The sequence below is a fragment of the Mauremys reevesii genome, linkage group 3, assembly GCF_016161935.1.
Source record: "Mauremys reevesii isolate NIE-2019 linkage group 3, ASM1616193v1, whole genome shotgun sequence".
In the NCBI taxonomy this organism is placed as follows: Eukaryota; Metazoa; Chordata; order Testudines; family Geoemydidae; genus Mauremys; species Mauremys reevesii.
Window position 1 is genome coordinate 147942175 of NC_052625.1, and position 27988 is coordinate 147970162.

Sequence of the window (27988 nt, forward strand, 5' to 3'; positions counted from 1 at the left end):
ACACTGACTTGCAAATGTGCATATTGTTATTTATTATTTGTATAACCGTAGCACTTAGTAGCCTGTTGTGTTAATGTAGATGATATAAATGGGCCCAAAGAGTGTTAACGAGGTTTGTGGTTTAGCATAGAGAGACCTCCGCTTTCTTGGTATCATGGCAAACATACCATTAAAAATCCTTTTAAACCTTTTATTAAAGATACAGAAAAGAAGGAAAAACAATTAATGCATTGGAAATGTAAAGCATGAATTTAGGCTGTCATTTTAACAACATCCATTGTTCTCTTAGATTGTTCATCATTGTCTTTAGAAGGGGAGGGGGGAACCTTAGATGGTATTAAAGATGTAATAACTATTCTTTGGTTCATACATAAGCTTTACCGTCATGGAGGCCAGGATGCAGTGCAGAGGCACAGGGCCTTAACATGTATAATCCAGGATCTTTAGTATCTGAATGGAATACACCGGACTGTTCGTGTGTTTTTAACCCCCTATGTAAGTCAAACATGAACATGCCCAGAATCAAAACCACCTCCTTCCACCATCTCCATTCCCTAGGCAAGTGGGAAAGGACAAACATAAGAGGAAAATACAAGCAACTATTATTTATACAAGACAAAGTCCATTCTTCCTTAATATACTCTAGACTAGAATGTCCATAACAACAATAAAAACCCTACTCTCCCCACAAAGTATATACAAAAAGAGAGAAAGGAGAGTGAGTATCAAGACTTAATATGAATTGCAAACTTTAAGGCATAAAGGTCTACCAGGAAAAAAAAAATCTATATGTTGGCTATGTTAATATAGGAGTTGAGGGAGGAAAAAGAAGAATCCAAAAAACAGGAAAAACTTAGAAGTCTGGAATAATTACATTCTGAAACAAAATCTAACTCTGAGGTTCCCAATCATTACAAATACTGGAATTTGGTTTCTTTGCTTGGCTGTAAAGAACTGCCAGGCACTGCCAAGAAGAAAAAAATTAATCTCCACCAGAATCACTTTCCTACTTTCATATTGGCAAAGGCCTATACTATAATGTCACATCCCAGCTTTTCCAAATCTGTTTTTAATTAAATTAATCACCTTTGACAAGCCTGGAAAGTCCAAGTCAAATGAGGAAATATGAAAACCTGAAGACTTTAATGCGACACTTCCTCCTTTCCCAGCCCCCCCCAAAAAACCTTGAAGATTAATCTTATTGTCCCAAAAATCTAAAAACCTAACGAGAAATTGTATTTTTCCTTGTAGGAAAAGATTTTTGAACTGAGATGAGAGGTTCAAATTTCTTTATTATTTCTAAATCAACACACAAGTATACACTCTATGTAATAGATTTGCCAGAAGGGGTACAGTTTACTCAAGCTTCACTATATTTAATTTCCAATCATATTAAAGCTTTAGCCTTTCTCAAAATACCATAAGCACATTTGAAATTTTCTAACTTCAACTGAATGTTTTGAATTCTCACTCCCTCTGAAGTTTTAACTTCAGCATTCAGTGCCTCATATTTAATTCTAGCTTCACTCTAGCTAACCTCATTATCTCCAGACTGATTCTTGCCTGCATATTTATACCTGCCTCTGGAAATTTCCATTACATGAGTCTAACAAAGTGGGTATTCACCCACAAAAGCTTATGCTCCAACACATCTGTTAGTCTTTAAGGTGCCACAGAACTCTCTGTTGCTTTTTACAGATCCAGACTAACACAGCTACCCCTCTGATACTTAGTTTCACTCAAATATACAGAAGTACCAATCTCTTTACCATCTACTTTCTGGCAAGTGGCCAGGTGCCACGAGTGAGGGAGTGAAGGTTACAGATATTGAGAACCTTCTTTAGGTGCCTCTTCCACCCCATCCAAGCAGAATCTGTTTTCAAAAACGCCTCCAATATGTTTGCTTATCCGTGACCCTTCTGCTGGCAACTCTATGAAGGTGAAAAGGAAGCAGCACAACAAAGAAAAGTCACAAGTACAGTAGAGCAAGGGACACTTGAGGAACAAAGCTAAGTTACTGCTGCACTTAACACATGATATTTCAACTTCCAGTCAAGCTGTTCAGTACCTTATTTTTTTTAAGGTCCCATCTGAAAGACTCCTATACCGTAAGCTATTATATTTTACAATATATCTACCTTAGAAGATGACAGGCGCATTCAACTGTGCCAGAATTTGAACCTGTGGTTCCAGGGAATCTGAATTTCAAATCAAATGCCAGACCAGTAAATGCTCACCTCTAATGATGTGAAAAACAAAAAAATGCTAAAGTGCTGCTGTGTTTTAAAAAAAATCAAAACCACTTTTTTCTAGAAAACAGGCTTAACAAATGACAGGCCAGGTCATAAATGTCTTTACCCACCTATAATTAGATAAAACTGTCACCATGGAGTGGCAAAGAAAAATCACACACACACAAAAATAATTCCCACTAAATTCCATGGGCCTATGGATGCCAGAAGAGGAGAGAGAGCGCCAGACACATGAGGAGAAATGTGATTTTCACTCTGTTTACCTGCCTTAAACCTATACTGTAAAAACCCTGGAATGCTGTAAAATAAATTATAAAAATCCTTCAAAAGAACATGCTGGTACACCACTATTGGTTAGTTGTCTAAACTGTTATCCTCCCTTTAATGATAATGACGCACATAGTGTTCTGCAGATGTTTCCTTTGTATTTACTGCGCACATAATAATTTACAAACATTAATCTTCAATTGTATATACAAAGCGCTGTCCCCATTACTCTCAGTATTAAATTATTGTAGATACTCCTGGGTACATCACCCAAAATAATGTTTTATGTATTATGTAGCATTATATTTCTACCTTGCAAACAGCCTCTGTATCCCAAGGTAAAATGGTCTTCAGATCAATTACTTCACAGGACACACCTAGCTTTTCCTGAGCCATGGTTGCCACCTCTCGGATAACATGCACCTAAAAATGCAAGATAATGCAATAGCTGAGCTATCTGAAATAATAAAGGGATGCTTAAAAATGTGCTTAATTATGCACTCAGTTTTAATGGTTGAATATTATTTTATTTCATGATAATTTATCTGAGAAAATTTAGCATGGAACAACAAGCTACTTATTGAGTCCTTTCATAAATATCTAGTCCTTTGCTCTGTTTTTCTCATTTATTACTTGAATTCTGCATTCAAAAACTAAGAAATAACTCAAAAAATCTACAACTACCATTCAGGGAAAATACTTTTTGTTCAACAGGTACATTTATCAAATTTCTGGCAAATATCATCCTTAGATGGACTGAATCAACCTTACCATTTTAATATACTTTGCCATCCCTAACATTTTTTTAGACCTGTGAACAGACTAAGACCAAAACTACAGAGTAATAATTTTTATAATAGGAGAATGGGGGGCTAGGGGGAGTCACACAGACAAAAAAAATAGTACTAGGTACTGCATATACTACAATCTACAAAAAAACATGCAATAGATTATCAGGTGTATGTCTCTTGCTTTTAAAGTGTCATCACAGGAAAAGATTAGAAAGGATTAAAAAACCTGGGGTGGGGTCTCGGGGGGGTGCAGTGAGGGGACAAGGAGCAGGATGGGTCAGGGATTCTGAGGGGGGCAGTCGGGGGCAGGAAGTGGACGGATCGGATAGGGGGCAGGGCCAGGCTGTTTGGGGAGGCACAGCCTTCCCTACCCTAAAGCTCATTCAGCAGTTTCAGGCTTGCAGACAGCTATTTAACACAAAGAGTCAAGCTGTTATCTTTTCCATGGGGGGAGGGATCACATGAGAAGAGCAATATCCTACACCACCTACCTCCTTCCGAAGCCTACCAAGGGAGACCCTCCTCCCCTGCATTCCCCGAGGCTCCAGAGGGGTTAATTCAGTGGTTCTCAAACTTTTGTACTGGTGACCCCTTTCACATAGCAAACCTCTGAGTGCGATCCCCCTCCCCTTATAAATTGAAACCACTTTTTTATATATTTAACACTATTATAAATGCTACAGGCAAAGCGGGGTTTGAGGTAGAGGCTGACAGCTCGTGACCCCCAGTAATAACCTCGTGACCCCCTGAGGGGTCCCGAGCCCCAGTTTGAGAACCCCTGGGTTAATTTAAGTTTAGCACCCTGTGTCCATTCACATGCATGTGCTATTTTGAGCACTTCAATTTTCACAACATAGGCTCATCTCAGATTCTGGAACAAGCTCAAATGCTCAGTTCGTGGAGTATGTACATAAGCTATACTAAAGACAAACCCACAGTTTGTGTCTCCAGTTTGTGAGGGACCCCGTGGAGCCAGTCTCTAGGAAACAGATACATTCATGGAGGTTAAGTCTTTTAATGGCTATTAGCCAGGATGGGTAAGGAATGGTGTCTCTAGCCTCTGTTTGTCAGAAGGTGGAGATGGATGGCAGGAGAGAGATCACTTGATCATTACCTGTTAGGTTCACTCCCTCTGGGGCACTTGGCATTGGCCACTGTCGGTAGACAGGATACTAGGCTGGATGGACCTTTGGTCTGACCCAGCATAGCCATTCTTATGTTCTAAGGTAAATGAACCCAAAGTTATCGAGACAGAGATGAGTCAAGGAAGCCAGCAGAGCATCAGAAACCTGGAAAAATCTCTGACTGGATGGGCTCAGGCATTTGGTCACAAGCTGAGATGGTTCAAAAGTTTTGGATTTTTTTTTAAGCAGAATTTTTGTTATTGTTTCTTTAAACAAACACAGCAAGCAGCAAATATTTGGCCACACACTTCTGAAACCCTAAACCATGTTCAGGTTTTGGCAGACTAATTTCAGCTTTTCAATTAAAAAAAACAACAAATTTTGAAGGAAAGCAGACATTGTCTGTGTTTTTTTTCTGCTTTTTAAAAAAACCCTAGTTTTCGATCCAAAAAAAGTTTTGACGGAAAATATCTGTCCACCCCTTTTAATGAGCTTTAGTGCCTTTTAGCACTAGCTGATGCTGAGAACCAGCGATACCTTGTAAAGGTGACTTGAAAAGAAGTTTTCTCAAAACTGGGTTTGTACCGAGATGCGGAAGGTTTTTAAACGTTTATTTTTCCCCGGGCGGCCCGGGGGGGGGGGGGGGGGGACGTGGGGCAATTTGCCTCGGGAATATAATATTCTATAGTATTGCAACTTTTTTTTATTGAAGGGGACCCTGAAATTGCTTTGCCTCTGGCCACCTGAATCCTCTAGGCGGCCCTGATCCTGACAACCACTAAAAACACTGCATGCTATGTAACATGAGAGCACACACAATCTAAAATGAATGTAGAAAATAGCAATCATATTCAAATTAATTTAGACAGAGTGAAGGATGATATTAAAGAAAAATGTTTGACCAGTGAGTGAGGAAGATCTAGAGATTAGTTTCAAGATGGACTAGTTGGCCAAATCTCCACTGCATCAAGGTATGATACAGAAAAGATGAGTCAGTGTGTAGAGCTCCAAATACATACATAAGAAAATAGACTACATATTTCTATATACTTCTCAAAGAAGTTACTTAGGTTGCTTGAGACCTGGTAGATTTGGCTGTGACTCCTTCCAGTGGGCTTACATTAGCTAATTCATAGCATAGTCTAATGCAGCCTGTATTCCAATTAGAAAGTCTGAGTTGAAATCTGTTGACCTTTCATCATTCCTGCATAAACTATAAACAATCTAGGGGATACCGTAAATGACCTGGTTCAGTCTAGATAGAATGGCAGCACTATGTGCATGCAAAGTGTGTAGCTTAGCTTCCCCTTTACGAGAGTATGATTTGGAGAGGAAAACAGTGAGGTGACTCACTCATTTGAGATGGAAAATCAGAAACTATTTTTAGTAGAAATATGGGCGAAAACTGTCCTATAAGGCAGTCCTGCCATAAGGGCCTGAATATCTCTCACCTTTCTAGCAGATATTACTACCAACAAAAACCTTGTTCTGATGAACCGGTGAAAAACAGCACATAGCTACAGGCTGAAAAAGTGGTTCCATCAATCCCATTAGTACAATGGTTTGATCCAAAAGTTATCTGATTAGGGGATAAACCCTGATAAGGCTCTTCAGGAATTTCGCTAATGTGAGATTAACGAAAACTGAGTACCTTTGAATCAGAGGGTGATTAGCTAATATGGCTAAGTAGACTGTTAAGATTAATTAGGTCTGAGAATAAAAACTACCTAAGCCAGGCTGATACCAGCATTATCTTTTTAGCCAAGATCTGTCTGAGTTTTCTCATTACTCTCGGGATTAGAGGAACTGGAGGATAAATTGAGAACCAGTGAATCAGAAGTGCATATTGGTCTTGATCTCCTCTGGAGCAGAACTTGCAACATTTTTTGTTCATTGTTGCAAACAGATCTATGGAGGACTAGCACCAATCAGCAAATATTTCTTGGATGATGGCATCCTTTACTGGCCATTAGTGATCACTTGCCTCAGCAAGCACTTTTACAATCATCCAGAACATTTTGTAGACCTGGTAGGCAGAAAGCTACTAGATTTATGTTTTATATACCAGTTTCATGATGCAGTTCTTGACAAAGAAGAGTGAATCTTGCTCCTCCTTGTCAGTTTCTGCAAAACAGTGATGTAGTGTTGTCCATCAAGACCTAAATAGATGATCCTCTGATCACTGGAAGGAATGCTACGCAAACATGACAAAATTGCTTGCAACTCCAGAATGTTCATGTGGAACCAAGATCAGATGCACTTGATGAAAAAAAAGAGGCCTTGAATCTATAAATAGTCCAGGTGAGTCCTCCATCCCAGATTGGGAGGCATCTGTTTCTAGGTCTTGGGTGGTAACAGTGGAGAGAAGGGCATCCCCTTGCAGAATATCTCGGGACCCTTCCACCAATTTAAAGATGAAAGTGCAGGTTTCTTCTTTGGTTATGTCTGATGTGATGATATACTGACTTCAAAACCATTGCATGCAGTGAAGGTGAAATCTGGCATGCTGAATTAGAGAGATGCAGGAAGCCATGTGGCCTAGAAGGTTGAGGCAAGTTCTCACTGATGTCTGAGAATGTGCCTTCATTTGATTGACTAAATCTAGTATGTTGCTGAATCTTTCCTGAGGCAGGTAAGCCCTTGTTGTTGAGTCCAAAACTGCTCCTGTGAAGTTTTATTCTTTTAACAGGGTCAAGAATCCATTTTTCCTCATTGATTCAGAATCCTAGTAATGCACAGAGCTGGAGAGAGTCTGGTGAATAGAGGCAAGTCTATGACCTGTTGAACCGATATCCCTCAGATGAGCAATTCATCAAGGTATAGATAACTGTAACTCTTCCCTTTCTCAGTATAGCCTATAAAGATGATGCTGGCTTGTGTTTATACAGAAATGTGTTCAAATGTAAGTAGGCCCAAAACTCTATTTTCTAAAAGCAGGCTTGACAATAGTCAAGGGAGGCCCAGTAAAATATAAGCGAAGTGAAGTGAAAAACTCAGAGGCAAGTTAGAAATAGATCATTAAGGATTATGTATAAACTGCTATAATGCAAGAAAGCAAGATAACACCAAAGATGTTAAGTATCAGAGGGGTAGCCGTATCTGTAAGAGCAACAAAGAATCCTGTGGCACCTTATAGACTAACAGACGTTTTGCAGCATGAGCTTTCGTGGGTGAATACCCACTTCTTCGGATGCAAGATGTTGGTTTTAAAGCTAAATCAAAGTGCTGTAACAGGAAAAGGAGGAAATTTAGCATGTAGGGTATTCTCTAAACTCCAAATGGATCAGTGGCTCAAAGAAAAGCTAATTTTTTTTACATCACACAAAGGAACTAACAATGTTTGGCAAACATTCACCTCTCAGTCTTCCCATCTGTAAGTAAGGATGCTTACCTGCTTCATCTGTTGCCCCAAATTTGGACCTCAGGCACTTTAATACTGGCCTGCCTATAGCCATAAGTGGTTTGTCAATTTATTCCACCCAAATGGATATTAAGGTGGTGGCCCGTCCTAGGAGAATTGCCAGGGTTTCACCGGGGGGTTTGTCTCCAACCTGCAAAGGATTCCTCAGAGCAGATTAATCCTGCTAAACCCTGGGAGGACACGGATACAACCCTCCGCTCAAAGGACTGATATCCAAGCAGTAATTCTTCTAAAAACAAAATATTTATTTAAAGGAAATAAGCAGTTACAATATATTCAATAAAGCAAGAAAGAAATCATACATTTAAAGCAGTGCAATAAAATGAAAGACACAGACCACATAGGAAGCATTGCATACATAAACCATATAGCCGTTACAATGCAGTACTTAAAGTACATAGAGATATTTTATACACATACATAAACCTTTAATACAATTATTTCAATATTGTAGTTAAGCAGAGCTTCTATACAATGCATAAGAAAGCATTACAATAATACAAGAAAAATCTTTACTACTTAACACTATCATCCTGTGAGGGGTGGCCAAACGGTCACAGGATGGGTGGGCTGGTTCTCACATAAAGGCAGGTGTCCAGCTTTATTTACAGGCACACTCAGTGATTCTTTTAAATTTGATTTTCTGTCTAATTTAAACTCCTTCTATAATCTCTCTGTATCATCTCTGAGGGTCCTTCTGTTCTGTCAAGGTAATAAAAACGGTTGGCAGGGCTGCAGGGTTCCTGGCTGCTACTGCTCTCTCTTGTTACCACCTCACACTACTTCTTCTGCTGCTGTGGGCGCTGCCTCCTAGAAGTCTCTAGCTGCCTCAGAAGCTTCAGTTGCTGCTGCTGCTGCTTTTTCAGGTAGCTGCTTCTCTTCTCCTTGCTGGTTGATCTTCTCTTCTTGGTTCCACTCACACATCAGTCTGCTGGTTGTCAGTCTTATATTCAGTCCCTAGTCTCCTCTGATTGGTTGCTTTTCCAAGACCAGAAATTAGCACAGATCCTCCCTGTCTAATTATACCAACTCAGCGAATCAGCTTGAATTTATTAACATAAACCCTCATCCTGTCTAAATCCTCCTTCTAGCTATTAGCATAAATCCTCCTCCTAATTCTTTCAGGCATTTTTGGAGAGGAAGCTGAGTCATGACAGGTGTGAAACAGAGTTCACCAATCTCTTATCTGCTGTTGGTCAATTTAGTCTGTGTCCTCCATTTTGATGTTTTCTAACAGAGAATCATCATCAGCGCCATTTTGGATTTTTAACTATAAACTATCATTAATTATTACTTATCTAAAGCCTTAATTCTAAAACTAACTACTGTTTTATGCAAGTTAAAGCATTATGATACTCTCACGCCCATTGTTATGTAAATTTGGAGAGGTGATTTTCATGATGTTTATAAACCCCCATTTTCCTCTGCATATCTCAGTCCTAGGTGCAGCAAGCTTTTATTTATTTATTTTCAGAGCAGCTAAAAGCAAAATCTCCTGTTTCACATCAGATGTTGTAAAGATTAATGAAAGCTTGTAAAGCACTTTGAACATGTAGAGCACTATAAAAGTGTGAAGTATTATTAATCATTATTCAGATCAAAATAACCTCCAGTTTATATTTGGACTAGATTTTGAAAGGCCCAAGACAGAAGCAGAGGAGCATGACAGGAAGTAGAAAAGGCAGGCCATGCAGCTCAATTTGCCAGAGCTAGGGAAGGAGACAGACAACTCCAGCCCACTGCAGAACTCCAGAACTGAACCTGTGCTGAGCACGGAGGAGACCGACCCTGGAGAGGAGTTGCTGGGACCACCGTCTGCAATGTACCCGGAGGAGACAGTGGACCCTTGGACTACGGAATCCCCTGCCCAGACTGTAGTAGGAAGTGGCCCAGGGAAACCACACTTTAGTCTGGTTTTGTTGCCAGAGCACGAGTCAGAGTGTTTCAGTGGCATCCCGGCTGATCCAGTGGTGGAACCATTCGCCACTATTAGGCCTCAGGGCTGGGCCCAGGTCCCCCTACCTTCTGCTACCAAACCCACTCCTGAAGTGATGGCCTATTCACCCCTTAGCCAATAGGCCTGTGCTTTGCTTGTGGTGGGCCCCAGACTGGAGACTGTGGGCTGCCTTAGCCAGGAGGCTTAGGCAAAGCCTGTTTCCTGCTCTCCCCACCCAGAGGGTCAGGGCTCCTGTGATTGCCCCTGCCCAAACGCCAAGGTTTTGGCTAGGGACCACTAATGCTTACCACTCTGCCCGCCAGAAGGTCAGAACCACAGACTGTTAATGACTGTTGCCTGACACAGCGATACACAGTGGCATGCCTTTGAGCCTGAGCCCGAGGGACCACTACAGGGGTCAGCAACCTTCAGCACGTGGCCCATCAGGGTAATCCACTGGCAGGCCGTGCGACTTTTTTTTTTATGGCACGCCGCTTCCCACAGCTCCCATTGGCCAGGAACGGCGAACTGCAGTCACTGGGAGCTGCGGGGGGGCTGTGTCAGTGGACAGTCAACATAAACAAAATGTCTCGTGGCCCACCAGCGGATTTCCCTGATGGGCCGTGTGCCGAAGGTTGCCAATCCCTGGACCACTACAATAGAATCCCCACCAAAAAGCAGATTGACCTACTATTCTTTAGTAATGGAAATTATGACACTCTCTCCTAGAAGCTTTCCAACTAAGTGACATAAAGAGCATGAAAATAGTGGCCACCCATACACAGGTCTTCTCGAAGTGAGAGCATACAAGAAGATACTGTTCAGAATGCAAATTTTATATTCCAAGCATATATATTCTGTATAAAGAGCTCAGGGATAAGCATTAAAAGGCATTAAACTATTGCCTCAAATGACATTAAACTGAGAAACTTTAGACCCTGAAATTCATGCTTTATACTTTTGCGTTGGAGAGTATTATTTTATATCCTTCCCAAGCTTTAAAAGATTTTTCCACATCTTGAATTTTTAAAAAGTTCACAGAATATCAGGGGCTTTGAATGTTGCACGCAGTCTTGCCAATTAACCACTAGAATCTTATGGATGTAGATTTCTTCGTAGTGGAAGTTTGAGAATCTATAGAACCTGTAAGAGCTATGCTAACAACATCTAAAAGGTGGCCCAAGAATGCTCAGAGAGGATCACTAAACAACGAAGCAAGTGTACCAGCCAAGACAGAGCATATTTTGTTTTAGCATTCAAACATCTATAATTTTATTTCAGTGTGCTACTTTAAACTGCTTGTTTCATTTTCATGCTCACAGTCAAATCCCATTACTACATTCCTACAGCATGCAATAGCCCCATGGCATATCTTAAACAAGACATACTGACCTGAGTCCCCCAGGCAACCAGTGTAACATCACTTCCCTCCTGCAGTATCTCAGCTTGAGACAATGGAATGTAGTATGGCTCCACAGGAACTTGTTCCACTGAATAAATAAAAGTGTACAAAGGAAGCAACAAAGATTAGATTTTCTTACTATGCAGTATTTGTCCAAGAAAATATACTTTTTAAAAAATCAAGATGGATAACCTTTAATGTATTTATTAACACTGTATTGGAAACAATAAGCCTGAATTCATGTGAAGCAATAACATCATGTATCCCAAACTGTGTCAGAGTACAAATTATGTTTGACAATGATACTGTTATTTGTTCATCACAGTGCTCCATGCTTCATATCCAATAATCTTTAAAAAAAAAAAAAACAAAGAGTCCTGTGGCACCTTATAGACTAACAGACGTATTGGAGCATAAGCTTTCGTGGGTGAATACCCACTTCGTCAGACTCATGTAGTGGAAATTTCCAGAGGCATGTATAAATATGCAGGCAAGAATCAGTCTATTGATAATGAGGTTAGCTCAATCAGGGAGGATGATTTAAAGGTAGCCATCCTGCATAAAAAAAACTTCATGACCAGACTTCAAAGAGAAACTGCTGAACTTCAGTTCATTTGCAAATTTGACACCATCAGCTCAGGATTAAACAAAGACTGTGAATGGCTTGCCAACTACAAAAGCAGTTTCTCCTCCCTTGGTGTTCACACCTTAACTGCTAGAAGAGGGCCTCATCCTCCCTGATTGAACTATCCTCGTTATTTCCACACTGATTCGTGCCTGCATATTTATACTTGCCTCTAAAAAAATGGATACCACTGATACTCAGTAACAATATCCTAATCATCACTAAACCAAAAGATAGTATGTAAACAAAGTATACATGGTTGTGTGGTGTTTTAAATTTTAGCCTAATATTGCGAAACCTGTAGAAGCAGGGCTTACGTTAGAAGCAAGTAAAAAACAGCAAAATAGTGTAACCTAACCTTGAGATAACTGTGTTTAAAAAAAAAAGTAAAAAAAATCTGAAATAAATAGCAAATAGCCTAAATAAAATGCAGATGTTTTTAATTAATGCACATCACAAAAAGGTATAAATGCTTGTGTAATTTTGCTTGTACTTTGAAGAAACTGAGAGAGAGATGCTCTGTCAGCTGTGTTCTTCCCTTGCAATTGCATGTCCTGAATAAAGCTGTCTCTGATTTTGTTGCTTCCAACCTAAAAGTGAAGTTCGTTTCTTCCACAATATTTGGTGCCGTGTGACTCGGATGGCTATGCCCAGCTGAGGCAGTGACCGCTACTTGGAGGTAAGAGACCTTTTGAAATCTCTATTGAGGTATCGGAGGAGGACTGACCGTGGGGCCATCTGTCCCTTTGGACTCAAGCCATGTGAACTTTTGCTTATGCAACAAGATGAGACGCAGAACGGTGTTGGGGAATTGGTTGCCCCACGTAAGGTTAGTGATCTGCTTTGTCTCTAACACTTAAATGGCTGCATTTAAACCCTCTTTTCCTTTTCCTGTTTCCACAAACTTTTAGCTGTCACCTGGGAAAGCCTCTTCCCAATTAATGGTTCAGCTATTGTTCCCTGACTTCCTTAAAATTACAGATATCTCCTTCATTGTCCATAATCACATATTAAACGGGGGGGGGGGGGAGAAGTGTTTCAGAGAGGTTTTTAAAAGTTTGCTTGGTACTCATTTTCATATGCTTCTATCTTTAAAGCCAGAACACATCAATATTATCAGCCTATCCAAAGGGGACTTTGAGGGCAAAGAAAATGCTACCTAACAAACATTTTAAAATTATCTAAAATAGCTTTCTATATAGATCATGTCAGGATTTTAAAATCAATCTCAGGGCTTTCTACAACTAGAAGTAAATGCTGGAATATTCCGCTGTAAAGATGGGATCACCTTTCCAAAAATCTACATCTCCTATTTCTAAGCTTGGATCACAAAACAGAAAACCTTAATACCACCACTAGTACAAGACTAAAGATTGCCGGCCTTTTTCCTTAGTCCAGTGTATGATGAAGGTGAAATTGTACTCTTGGTAAGTTGATTTTAAAAATAAGAAATGACAACTGCTTGAAGGAGAGTTATTCAAATGATTGCTTCCATACACTGCACTAGTAAAATGCCTCTGTCATATTCTGAAGGGATCACTTAGACATGAGAAGATGCTTCAGTTTCTATGCCTTTTCAAATTCTTGGTTTTTCTGAAGAGACTCAATAAAAGTGCACATTATGAAGCCAACTTTCCAACCAGGATTTAGATAAAAGCAACCAACTTATTTCCTAAAGGTCTTATCTGCTACCTGAAAAGGTCTCTCTACGTGTCCCCGCTCCCCAAATACAAAATGAAGCCCTGATCCTGCAAGCAGCTCTGCATGGGCAGACCTGGCAGTTGTGGCAGCTCTGAATGGGCAGACTTCCTCTCCTCAGAACAATGGGGAACCTGTAAGGTAGAGTGTGACTCTCAAAGCCTGGTCTGCTTCAGGAGGAATACACCACCACACTATTCCTTGCTCCATGTTCAGGGCAAAGAAAAGACTGAGCCCTCAGCAAATACATTTTTTTTTAATTGCAATCATTGACTATATTTCATTTTTATTTTTCTTCTGTTACTATTCTAAAAAAAAAAAATCTAAAAAAAAAAAAAAAAAAAATTGAAATGTTAAATGAAAAAAAAAATTAAAAACAGAACAAAAACAAATGAAAAGGAACTAAAGATTAGATTAAAAAAAAACATATTCATCTTTCTTCAGCTTTTTCTTATCTCTTTCTCTCTCTCTAGGGTCTCTCAGCAGGAGATCTAACTGACCAAATGATGATTCTGATGATTATTCAAATTCCATTTCTTGAAACAGGTTCAGGCTTCAGTTTTTTTTTTTCCATTTCTAGTTTGTCTAGCTTAAAAAAAATGTATGTAATAAAAAAATAACTATACTATCTCCTCCAGGAGGGAAGATTGCTTGGTTTTTGTTTTTTCGCCTTCCTCCTCGGGGGGGGGGGGGGGGGGATTGCTAAGGAGTGGTGTGGTGGCTTATGTGGCCTGCATCTTGCAGGAGAGGGCAGATCAGATGAGGTAAATGATCTTCTTCTTGAATTCTATGATGATTAAAAAAAAAATCCAAATGTCCATTTACAAGCACTCCCAAGCACATTCCTCCTGATCCTGTGACACACACACATTTTATCTTATCTTAATGGTTTCTAGGGCATTTAGGCAGCACCTGCTTATGTCTACACAGGGTTGGGGCATTGTGGTTTACTTTAATGGCTGCTTTTAGGCAGCTCCTAACTAACTCCTCCCCATCCCCCTAGTCTAGTCTAAACTCCCAGGAAGGGCCTTTGGAGGCTGTGAAGTGGAGTGTGACAGATTTGACTCTGGGGGGGGGGGGGGAGGGGGGGGGACTGGGAAAGTTTGAGCACCACACCACTAGTCTATATAAAAGGTGTGCACAGGCACAACATGTTGTAAAAAAACCATACCAGTAATTATCAAAAAAAAGTTAGGTTCATAGGAGGGAGGATATATCTAGTCGAATCCTGCAAGGGTTTGTCCTGTGTCTGGTGCTATTCAACATTTTCATTAATGACTTGGGAAATGGAGTGGAAAGTATGCTGTCTGAAGTGTCTCAGGAGCATGAGTACCCACCTCAGGGCAGACTGTTAAGAAGAAGGGCACAAACCCACAACTGGCTATGACTTCTATACTTAGATTTCATCAAACAAATACAAGTGTAAACTCCTCAGGCACTATAATAACCTAACCATGGAGTCAGAGAGAGTCTCCTTGGGTATTCTGGTCTATCTTGCCACCTACGTAAGCTTGCCTTGGTGAGAGATGGACCCTTACACCAAAAATCACAACAATATTCAGGTTACTCCCAAACCCGAAGGGCCAGATCAACTTCACTTTATACCAAAGACAACGCTTATAGCTAATCCTATAATAAACTATCTAAAGATTTATTAACTAAGGGTATGTCTATACTACCCGCCGGATCGGCAGGTAGTGTTCGATACATCGGGGATCGATTTATCGCGTCTCATCTGGACGTGATAACTCGATCCCCAAATAGACGCCTGTACTCCACCTCGGCAGGAGTAGTAAGTGGAGTCAATGGGGGAGCCACGACAGTCGACTCGCCGCTGTGAGGATGGTCAGGTAAGTCGAACTAAGATACTTCAGCTACGCAAATAGTGTAGCTGAAGTTGCGTATCTTAGTTCGAACCCCCCCGCTAGTGTAGTCCAGACCTTAGGAAAAGTTATTTACAAGGTTAAAGTAGGCATACAAATACACAAATGTGTTACAGTCTTAGGTTCCAAAAGGTGATAGAAGCTGCAGTAATATGCAAGTTCTATTTGTCCTTTAGGGCAAACCCAGGCCAAGCACTGGGGATCTTTTGCTCATGCTTATTAATTCTTGCCCCATAGGCTACGTCTATACTACCCGCCCGGGTCGGCGGGTAGCGTTCGACTTCTCGGAGTTCGATATATCGCATCTCATCTAGACGCGATACATCGAACTCCGAACGCGCTCCCGTCGACTCCGGAACTCCACCACCGCGAACGGCGGTGGCGGAGTCGACGGGGGAGCCGCAGACTTCGATCCCGCGGCGTCTGGACGGGTGAGTAGTTCGAACTAAGGTAGTTCAAGTTCAGCTACGCTATTTGCGTAGCTGAACTTGCGTACCTTAGTTTGACACACACACACACACCCAGTGTAGACCAGGCCCAGGAGGCTTAAAGATCCAGTTTCTTCTTGTTAGGGATATTTATTCCCTTCCCTCCAGAGTTCAAGCTGATAGGATGAGTTCACACATACATCTCCTCTTCATGGAAGGGGGAGGAATGCAATTAACAAAGTTTTTGTTTCACAACAGCTCATTTGGTTTCAATGGGCCTTCTTCCTGGGCAGGACCTAACACTTTCTATAGGAAGCCAGTGTTTACATTAATTAATGCTTCTTGCCTGTTTGATGACTTACACAATTAAGAACATTACAATACAAACACTTAATATCACCTTATAACATGGGGTACAGTGAGATTAATACATGCAGCACCCTACAAGCATTTCATAAGCTCTAAACACTCTAAACACATTTTTATAAACTCTAATACCTATTTTAACAATACTAACATACAGGTGAGCCAGACTGGCTCCAGCTATGTATTTTTTAGTGTTCAGTTGAGGCCTAGGGGCCTTGGCATGAGCTGCCACGTGGTCTGCAGTGTCACAGATGCTAAGCTGGAAAGAGTTGCAAGCCCTTTGGAGGACAGAAGTGGAATTCAAAATGACCTTGACAAACTGGAGAACTGATCTGAAATCAACAGGATAAGATTCAATAAAGACAAGTGTAAAGTATTACACTCGAGAAAAAATCAAAGGCACAAATCCAAAATGGGGAACAACTGAGTAGGCAGTAATACCGATGAAAAGAATCGGGGGGTTAAAGTGGATCACAAATTGAATATGAGCCAACAATGTGATGCAGTTGTGAAAAAGGCCATATTTCTAGGGTATATTAATAGGAGTATCGTAAGCAAGACAGGAGATAATTGTCCTGTTTTGCTTGGCACTGATGAGGACACAGCTAGAGCAGTCTGTCGAGTTTTTAGTACCACACTTTAGGAAAGATGCAGACAAACCGGAGAGAGTCCAGAGGAAAGCAACAAAAATCATAAAAGGGTCAGAAAACCTGACATATGAGGAAAGGTTAAAAAACTGGGTATGTTTAGACTAGAGAAAGGAAGACGCGGCAGGAGGAGAGAGCCTGAAAGTCGTCAAATATGCTGCGGGTTGTGATCAAAAGAGGACTATGATTAATTGTTCTCCATGTTCACTGAAGGTAGGACATCTGCAGCAAGGGAGATTTAAGTTAGATGTTAAAAATATTTTCCTAATTAAAAGGATAGTTTAGCAACAGAATAGGTTACCAGGAAAAGCCATGGAATCCCGAACATGGAGGTTTTAAGCACAGGTTAGACAAGCAACTGTCAGGGATACTAGATATACTCGGTCTTGCCTCAGCACAGGCAGATGGACTAGGTGACCTCTCAAATTGCGTTCCAGCCCTACACATTTCTATGATTCTATGTTTGCGTTTGAAACCACTATGAAGATTTCACGTTATTTGTTGATGCACCAATTCAGAAGCTATAACACCATTATTCATCCAAAGTAGTGAGGATGCTTGAAAACAGCACTTCAAGAGAGACTGAACTACACAGTTATCTTTTAGTCACATACAGAATATAGCCAAAATCCTTACTTTCAAATTTAGGGCCAAGATGAGTCCTCAGATAAATGGAGCTACATGAGCTTACCTGGGAAAAGACTTTGACCCTTCATTTGTTTTAAAACACAACATTGGATTTCTGAAACATTCAGGGTTTTCAAGGCCTTTTGCACCATTCACTATTTAATTATCAAACACACTGCAAATCCTTCTGGTAAAACAAACATAAAAGTGCATTTTTGAGGGACCAAAAGTATTTTTCCAAGCTCTTGAAAATTCCCAGTTGGCTCATTAGGTTGAGTCAAAGAGATGTCTAAATAAAATCATAGCTTAAATTCACACAATGTCTTTCGCTCACTTCTTTTTTTCTTTTTTCCTTTTGCAGAATATAAAAGCCTCTACCAATGACTGTTATCAGTTATAACCCTGGTGATGTAATTCATTTAAACCTGGCATTTTCAAGTCACACTTTCCAGCCACACTACTTAAATGCTCTGTTAAGTAGTAAACTATTTTACCACTATAGCGCATACCAGATGACTTTTAACACTGATTTTCTTCACTCAAGTCTTTTTCAAATATCCCTTTGCAGCCTTTTGCTCTGCACCCCACAGCATTGTGGTGGTCTATACTATTATGTTCACCACTTTTACAACCCTACAATAAATTTTGTATGAGTATGCCTTGTGAGGTATAATTTGAAAAAAACTCAATCACTACTGTCCTGGTAACAAATGTGTAAAGGTGTGTATAGAGTGATGGTGGCTGAGTCTGAGAAGGAGCCAGAATTTATCAATATCAATGTACATCGCCAAAGAGTCATAGTACACATCCCCCCCCCCCCCCCCCCCCCCCACCCGGCCCGCCCGCCAATCAGCACCTCCCCCTCCCTCCCTGCACCTCCCAATCAGCTGTTTCATGGCATGCAGGAGGCTCAGAGGGGGAGGAGCAAGGGTATAGCAGGCTCAGGGGAGGGGGCAGGAAGGAGTGGAATGGGGACAAGGCCTGTAGCAGAATCGGGGTTGAGCAGTGAGCACCCCCTGGCATATTGGAAAGTTGGTGCCTATATCTCCAGCCCCAGAGTCAGTACCTATACAAGGAACCGCATATTAACTTCTGAAGAGCCGCATGTGACTCTGGAGCCACTGGTTGGATTCTACTGTAGGATTCTAATGTAACACAATGCTGTAACATGCTTCAAGTTTAGAAAATCTGGCCCAAACCAGTTTCTCAGAAACAAAAGACAGGCCAACACCCAAGCCACGTGCTAACAAAGTCAAGTGGGCTATCACCAAGTTAAGCAGTCATTCCTTGGCAGGAAAAAGGGTGTGAGCAAGAACATTACATATTGGCAAAGACACTGCTGGGGGTTTCCATTCTCCAGACCTGCTGCACATGTACCCCAGATGAAGATAGTCCTCAAAGGGGGGAAAATGGTACAAGAACAGAGGACACACACAACACCTTACCTCTCTCTCCCCATCTCTGCTCACGGAAGCTACAACTTATGAAAGAGAAAGAAAGCGTCACTGAACTAGAGGAGGGGTGGTCCTGGGTGGAAGGCTTTTCAGCCAGTGCAGACTGCTGTAAGCATATGGTGAGACAAAACCTTTTTGCTTTTAAGTTCACTTACCTTCTTAAATTCGGTATTAACTTGTGTTTTATTTTTTATGCCTTTTGTAACTAACTCTGACTTTTATGCCTCATTACCTGTGTCACTTAAAATATTTCTTTTCTTTTGGCAGTTAATAAATTTATCTTATTGTTTTATCTTACTCAGCGTGTTTGGATTAAAATGCAAGGGAAACTCCATTTGGGATAACAAGGCTGGTGCATATCATTGTCCATAGATGAAATGACAGACTTTATATAAGCTTGCATTGTTCAACAGTGTGCTGAGCAGTACAAGACGGACATTTCTGGGGGAGAGCTTGCTGGTGTTGCTCTATGGTTTAAATCATGAATGGCTATCTAGTAGCACTTAAGACTGTATAAGCGGGAGCAAGTTACATGCTGGAAACTGTGTGTTAACTGGACAGGAGTGGCTGTTCTCACAGTAAAGCAGTGTAAGAAGCACCCTATGGTTGGAGAACTGGGGGACACAGCTGTTCAACAGTCCAGACTATACCCTGGGTAACGTCACAAGCACTGAACTAGAAGTCACACATCTCAGTAAAATGAACTTGAGATATTGTCTCATACAAGAGCTAAACAGTTCACATTTAAACAAGGAACATTTCTAAACATAAGCAGCATCTTTCCCTCCCCCTCGCTCCCATCTTCAAGCATTAAAACTTAAGAGACTGGGATCCTTCAAAAAAGGAATTTTCCAGCTGTGTGGGTTACCAGACCATCTGTTTACCTCTATATTTATATAGCCATGAAGATGGAGAATTAGTAGCAAGAGAAATACTGGTCTCTCTCCAGCCACAGAGCAACCAATCATGCAACAAAGAAAATGGAGTGTCAGACTTCAACCATGACAGATCATATGAAAACAGTACACGATACCTTCACAGTACATTCAGCACAGAAAAGAGACATCCATATTATTAAAGAAACAGAGTCTAAATCCATATTATCGAAACAAGGAAGTTCAAGAGATCAGAATCCACTTTTACTTCTCTTTACTTAAAAAAAATGCAAGCAAAAATAGAAATAAAACAAGCCTCTTAAAACAGATTCATCTGTGCAGAGAAGTTCTTTATATCATCAAAGGCCCTTCTGACTTTTATTGCAATACATTCCTTACCTTTAAAGTACAGTTATGGTCAAAAAAGTAACTAAAAAGGATACCTTCCTACTGAATGGATCTGGGGGTGGACAGTATTTGTGTGTTCAAGAGCCTTATCTGGTGACATAAGTCAGAAAAATTAAGGTTTTACTACTTTTTCCTATTGTTACAACTGCAGAACCAAACACAGGTATTGTATGAGAGGGTGAGCTGGGTTTTTTTCTCACTCATGCATCATGAGCAGAATAATTTAACCAAGTGCCAACTACAGAACCATTGTTACTGGTGATGACTGGGGCCCTACCAAATTCATGGCCATGAAAAATACGTCACAGACGGTGAAATCTGATCTCCCCCGTGAAATCTGGTCTTTTGTGTATTTTTACCCTATACTAGACATATTTCATGGTGGAGACCAGTGTTTCTCAAACTGGGGGTCCCAATCCAAAAGGAGACTGCAGGGAGTCACAGTATTGCCACCTTTAATTCTACACTGCCTTCAGAGCTGGAAGGCTGGAGAGTTGCGGCTGCTGGACGAGGGCCCAGCTCTGAAGGCAGTGGTGCGGAAGTAAGGCAATAATGTGACCCCTCCCCACAACCCCTTTTTGGGTCAGGACCCCTACAGTCACAACACCGTGACATTTCAGATTTAAATAGCTGAAATCATTAAAGTGATGATTTTTTAAAATCCTATGACTGTGAATTTGGTAAGGCCCTAGTAATGATACACAAACCAGAACAAGCATAGTGGATGTCACTTCTCCAATCCAATTAGCAGGTTCCTATCTGGGGAGGAAGCATGGAGAGCCATTCTTCCACCACTATGCACTATGACCATCTACTGGGGGAGCCGAGCAGTAGAGCTTCACTCTCAGCAAACCAAGATCTTCAAGGCATCTCCAGCAGCATTTTCAAATTTCAAAACAGGGAATCTTCAAAAGAACAAGGCCAATCTGTAAATTTCATCACCAACCTAACCAGATAAAGACCAAACTGATCAACAGGGAGGCGAGATAGCTCAGTGGTTTGAGCATTGGCCTGCTAAACCCAAGGTTGTGAGCTCAATCCTTGAGGGGGCCATTTAGGGATCTGGGGCAAAAATCTGTCTGGGGATTGGTCCTGCTTTGAGCAGGGGGTTGGACTAGATGACCCCCTGAGGTCCCTTCCGACCCTGATATTTTATAAACAACATCACCTGAATTACCAACAAAGTGAAAAGAAACAGCAATGTTACTCAGACTGCTTGGCAATCTGTCACAATTAGATCAAACTTTCATTAAACTCTGTGAATGAAGATAATGGGAAAGGAAAAAAGTTACACTGTCTATTCTTTTCAGAAGAATTTTTTTTGCTTTAATTAAACAGCATACTGTGTACTTTACTCCTGGGGGAATTCTGCACCAATGCAAATGCACAGAATTTATGTCCCCCTGAAGATTTCTTTGCTTCCCCCACAGAAAAGTGACTGACAGGAAAGCAAAGGGAAGCCACAAGAGTGGTAATGCAATCCTCCTACACAGAACGTTTTCGGTGCCCAGGGCAGCCAGCAGAGAGGTAAGTCACTGTGGGGCAGGAGTCAGAACTGGAGAAGACCCAGCTGGTGGCTCCTACCCTGCACCAGGCTCAGCTGCTAGTCCTGACTGGGCAGGATGGGACTTCCAGACCAACCCCCCCAGATTTCTCCCTCAGCTGCAGAAAGCTCTGCAAACCGTTCCCCACCCCCCCACACACACTCTTTCTGCACCCATCACTCCTCACCCCTTCCACCCAACCCTTGTGCATCCAGACCCCTTCATACCCAGACCCTCTCGCTGAGCCTCACCCTCCCCTGCACTCAGAACCCCCCTCTGATAAGCCCCACTCCCCCTGCACCTGGACCACTCCAACGAGCCACCCACACCCAGATTCCCATCCCACCAAGCCCCAACCAGCTGCACCTGGAACCCCACCCCACCCCAATAAGCTCCACTCCCCTATCATCTGGACCCCCCACAACCAGACTCCCTGACAAGCTCTATCCTCCCCAAACCCAGACCACCCCACACTGAGCCCCAACCACCTTCACTTGGACCTCCGTGCAGAGTCCCATTACCAGTGCACCCAGAACCCCCCCAACAAGCCCCTGTGGTTCTAGAACCCCCCCCACGTACACACACACACAGATCCCCCACTGAGCTGCCTGCACCCACATTGCCCACATAGAATTCTCTCAACCCACACCTAAAGCCCCCCACACTTGGATCTTGCCTTGCTGAGCCTGCCTGCGCACATGGAGAGGCAGAGCCCTGAGGTGTTTCTGGGGGCAGGCCCAGTCTTTGCACTGTGTAAGGGTTGGGTGCAACCTCACCGCTGAGTCTGTATCCCGGGGGCGAGGGGAAGAGCTGCAGTGATCTCTCACCCCTGTGCAGCCAGTGGCCTGTGCTCCCCAATGCCATGCTGGAGCCTCCACATTTGACAAATAAAATTTGCAGAATTTTGAAATGGGTGCAGAATTTTTAATTTTTTGGCACAGAATGCCCTCAGAAGTAGTATTTGGTGTTTTTTAGAGTCTGCCTTATAGGAACAATTATCTTTGAATATTGATATTTTCCTAATTTTATTAAACAACAATAACGCATGGTCATCTTTAATAAGAAATGAAGTTAAAAAAAAGAAAGAAAGAAAAAATAGAACTGGAAGGGACCCTGAAAGGTCATCAAGTCCAGCCCCCTGCCTTCACTAGCAGGACTAAGTACTGATTTTTGCCCCAGATTCCTAAGTGACCCCCTCAAGGATTGAACTCACAACCCTAGGTTTAGCAGATCAATGCTCAAACCACTGAGCTATCTACTTTTTTTTTGAAGTAACTGTAACTGAACTCTGCATTTTCACATTCATGGGATGCACTGGACAAGTGCAGCTTAGAGGGTAGAACTCCAACAGAGCTTATCAGACTGATCACATGCTCCGCTAGCCCCACCTTTTCACATTTGTGAACATTCTGAGTGAGAAGCTATAAAAAGGAGGCTTGGAGCGCCTGCCAAATCAGTTTCCTTCACCTCTCTGTCAGGTCCTGAACAGAAATAAGGACTCTGAAGAAGAGGGGAAGCCAGGGAAGGAGTGTGAGCATGCAGAGTCCATCTCAAAGAACTCCAATTACAGGTGAGTAATCTTCATTTCTTCTTGAAGTGGCCTATGTATTCCCATGCATGGGATAGTTGAGTAAGTAGTATGCATTCAGGAAGGAGGGACATGAACTGCTAATTAGAAAGGGGTAGCAGAACTACCTTGCCAAACCTAGCATCCAATGTGGATGCTAAATCCAGGGAATGATGTTTGGTAAAGGTGTAAATGGAACTCCATAATCCCTTCTGGGAGAGCGACCAATGCTAACCTACAGGCCTCCTGCATGCATAATCTAGTCCATCTTGATAATGTTTGCAAAATAATAGCCAAGCCCATTTTACTATATGAATAAGGGATGGATAGACTAGGGGACTGCCTAAACCAGGGGTCAGCAACCTACAACACATGTGCCAATGGTGGCACACAAGCCGATTTTTAAATGACACACCGAAGTCCCGGCCACCGTCCCCGCTCAGCCCACTGCCGGCCTGGGTGAAGGGAACCCCAGGCTGGTAGCGGGCTGAGCGGAGCTGGCGGCTGAGACCCTGGCTGGCAGGAGCCGGCGGCCGGAACTCCAGACCAGCAGCAGATCTGAGCCACTCAGCCCACTGCCACTCTAGGGTCCCGGCCGCCGACCCCACTCAGCCCGCCGCTGCTCTGGGGTTCTGGCTGCCAGCTGGCTGCCAGCCCCTTGCCAGCCGGGGTACTGGCTGCCGGGACCCCGACTGGCAGGGGGCTGGCAGCTGGAACCTAGAAGTGAAAGTAAGGCGGAGCGTGCACGCTCGGAGCCAGCCAATGCTGGGGCACTCCACTGCGGCTGGAGGCACGACGCACGGCATGCTCCCAGCTGGGGTCCTGCTGGCTGCCAGAACTCTCCAGCAGGCTGGCGCTGGCGGCCCCATGCACCAGACTAAGCAGCAGGCAGTCAGGCAACTGAAAGGGCCTGGTAGGAGGCGCGGTGGAGGTGTCCGCGTCCTAGCCTGTCCTGCTGCCCTTCTCTCGCCACTGTGGCTAGATACCAGGGCAGTACAGGCACGTGCCATCCGTGCAGTGTGCACAGCTGTGGTCCCTTGGGGGGAGGGGGAAGGGGGAGGGAGCGGCAGACCCTGAGGGTCTTCCGCCACCGCCCCCATTTCCTTGCAGATGCAGTGCCCCCACACAGCTGGCCCACAGCTCCCTTGGCAGGGGCAGGAACAGCAAGGGGCAGGAACAGCAAGGGGCAGGAACCCATCCATCATCCAGGTAACCCAGCTGCAACTGGGACTGTCCCGGGCCATCCGCCCACCCCCCCCCAGGAATTCCCCCCTACACACACACACACACCCCAGCCCCCTGCCCTGAGCCCCTCATGCCACCCAACCCTGACTCCTGCACCCCCCATGCTCCCAGCCCTGACTCCTGCATCATCCACATCCCCACCCCCTGCCCTGAGCCCCACCCTGAGTGCTCCCCACACCCACACATCCCCAGCCCCTGAGCTCCACCCCCCGAGGAGGGTTGCAGTATGACAGTACCTGTGAGAAATTTAAGTTACTTTCACCCCTGCTGGAACTCCAGACCAGCAGCGGACTGCGCAGAGCCAGCGGTAGGCTGAGCGGCTAATCCCGCTGTTGGTCTGGGGTTCCGGCCACCGGCCCTGCTCAGCTCACTGCCGGCCTGAGATACCAGCAGCCAGCCCAGGGCTCTGCTCCCGGCCTTGACCCAGCGCTCTTCAGTCACCCCCTGCTGTAGCCCACATTGGAAAACTCAGCAAGGAAAAGTGAGGGCAAGGATCACACTAAACTGATAAGATCTGCATTTTAATTTTATTTTAAATGAAGCTTCTTAAATATTTTAAAAACCTTATTTATTTTAAATACAATAGCTTGTTTATATAATATAGATTTATAGATGGAGACCTTCTAAAAACATTAAAATGTATTACCAGCATGCGAAACTTTACATTACAGTGAACTTGGCACACCACTTCTGAAAGGTTGCCTACCTCTGGCCTAAACTCTAGTTCTATCAATATGATAGATTAGAGCCCATTCTGCATCTGGGATGTGTAATCTAGTCTCATCCGTATGATTATGTAGTCTTGGAAAAAATATAGGTAAATTGACTGGTTAATGTGGAATTTAGTGACCACTGTGACACTGCACCCCATAATATCACTGTGAAGAATATATGATTGACATAGCTATGATGTATTTTATGCAAAGTAAGTCATGTGAGATGTCAATGGAAAGGTTATCATCGGCTGAATATGATTGTCCTATTTGTATGTATGATTTTGATATCCAAAGTTATGAATATTGACTATGTACCTATTTCACATATGGCTATTCCTGGGCAACACCCACTAGGCAAAAGGCTCAGTCTAGATGGCTGACTGGGAAGGGCCCATTCAAGTTAATGAGCCATTAGAGAGAACAATAGGCCTTAGGAGAATCTTATCTCCCACCTGGGGAGCTTTCCTGAGGACACTGCAGTAACGGCTACAGACAGCTGCCGAGTAATGGCTGCTGTGACGCTACAGGGACATGACAGGGATGTCAGTATTTTTCCACTGACTGGCATGGGAACCAAGCTTTGAAACAAACAGTTCCTGCCCTATACAAAAGCTATATAAGACAGGGAAGTGACATTATCTCAGTCCTTCACTGACTCTCCCACCAAAGAAGACTCCCAGAAACACCTGAGGAACAAACACCAACTGGGGAAAGTACTGGACCCAGTTAAAGGGATTTTTAGCCTGTGAATGGAACATGTAAGCAAGTGCATCTTGCCCTTTAAAAGTCTGGAGCCTCCATGTATCAACACTTAGGGTGAGAATTTGTTATTCATATCCAATCTATGTAGTATATTAAGCTTAGTTTACATTTTTGTTTATTTGCTAGATAATCTGCTTTGATCTCTTTGCTATCCTTTATAATTACTTCAAAAGCTATCTTTTGTAGTTAATAAACTTGTTTTTGCTTTATCTAAAACCAATGTGTGGGAGTCTTAACTCAGTGCAGAAAGCTATTGTATATTCCTCTCCACATTGAGGGAGGGAGTGAATTTCATGAGCTAACGCTATACAGTTCCCTGTGCAGTGCAGGTCCTGGCCACCAGTCCAGGGGGCCCTGCATTTTAATTTAATTTTTAAATGAAGCTGCTTAAACATTTTAAAAACCTTCTTTACTTTACATACAACAATAGTTTAGTTATATATTATAGACTTATAGAAAGAGACCCTCTAAAAACATTAAAATGTATTACTGGCATGCGAAACTTTAAATTAGAGTGAATAAATGAAGACTCGGCACACCACTTCCGACCCTTGATATAGCCATACATTTTAAGGCTAGACGGAACTTTTATTCTCAGATATTTTGACCTCCTGCATAACACAGGCCAAAAAGTCCCACCAATAATTTCTGCACTGAGGTGCCTATAGCTTGTTACACTGTGGGAGAGTAGTACATTTACATAGCAACCATGAATTTTTGTTGTAGTCCAGGATTTGTTTTATTACACACACACACACTTTCTCTCTCTGTTGCTCCCCTACACACAACAAATTATCTGGCAAAGTAACAAATGGTTGAAATTTAATACATATGTACAACTTTTAGGGCTGTCAAGTGATTAATCACAATTATTTTTTAATCGCATTGGTAAACAATAACAGAATACCGTTTATTTAAATGGTTTTGATGTTTTCTAAATTTTTAAATATATTGATTTCAATTACAATAGAACACAAAGTGTACAGTGCTCACTTTATTTTTTTTACAAATATTTGTGCTATAAAAATAGTATTTTTATAGCACAAATTGACTGTACATGCAAGTACTGTAATACAATCTCTATCATGAAAGTTGAACTTACAAATGTAGGTTAAAAAAAACTATTAAAAAATAAAACAATGTAAAGCTTTAAAGCCTACATGTCCACTAAGTCCTACTTCTTGTTTAGTCAGTCACTCAAACAAACAAGTTTGTTTACATTTACAGGAGATAATGCTGCCCACTTCTTGTTTACAATATCACCTGAAAGTGAGAACAGGTGTTCACATGGCACCATTGTAGCCGGTGTCACAAGATATTTGTGTGCCAGATGAATTATAGATTCATATGTCCCTTCATGCTTCAACCATCATTCCAAAGGACACGCGTCCATGCTACTGAGGGGTTCTCTTCAATAATGATCCAAAGCAGTACCGACTCATGTTTACTTTCATCATCTGAGTCAAAATGCCACCAGCAGAAGGTTGATTTTCTTTTTTAGTGGTTCGGGTTCTGTAGTTTCCGCATTAGAACGTTGCTCTTTTAAGACTTCTTAAAACATGCACACAAGTGCCCCAGATTTTGGAAGGCACTTCAGAGTCTTAAACTTTGGGTCAAGTGCTGTAACTATCTTTAGAAATCTCACATTGGTACCTTCTTTCCGTTTTGTCAAATCTGCAGTGAAAGTGTTCTTAAAATGAACAACATGTGCTGGGTCATCATCCGAGACTGTTTTAACATGAAATATATGGCGGAATGTGGGTAAAATAGATCAGGAGACATACTATTCTCCCCCAAAGAGTTCAGTCAAATTTAATTAACAAATTTTTTTAAACAAGTGTCATCAGCATGGAAGCATGTCCTCTGGAATGGTAGCCAAAGCATGAAGGGGCATTTCTGGCACGTAAATACCTTGCAATGCCAGCTACAAAAGTGCCATGCAAAGATACA

General features: G+C 42.3%; 1 protein-coding gene across 7 annotated transcripts in view; it reads right to left on the minus strand.

Moving 5' to 3' along the window:
• Positions 1 to 27988, minus strand: part of BCKDHB (branched chain keto acid dehydrogenase E1 subunit beta) — a 267752-nt gene that overhangs the window by 163928 nt on the left and 75836 nt on the right. For 5 of the 7 annotated variants that reach the window (XM_039532510.1, XM_039532511.1, XM_039532514.1 and 2 more), the window contains exons 7-8: positions 11184 to 11281; positions 2832 to 2942 (exon numbers count right to left, since the gene is read on the minus strand). In XM_039532510.1, coding sequence (XP_039388444.1) covers positions 2832 to 2942; positions 11184 to 11281 — 209 coding nt within the window. Of the gene's footprint in view, positions 1 to 1729; positions 1932 to 2831; positions 2943 to 11183; positions 11282 to 27988 lie in introns of those variants that run through there. The other 2 variants (XM_039532515.1, XM_039532512.1) reach the window with 2 other exon arrangements.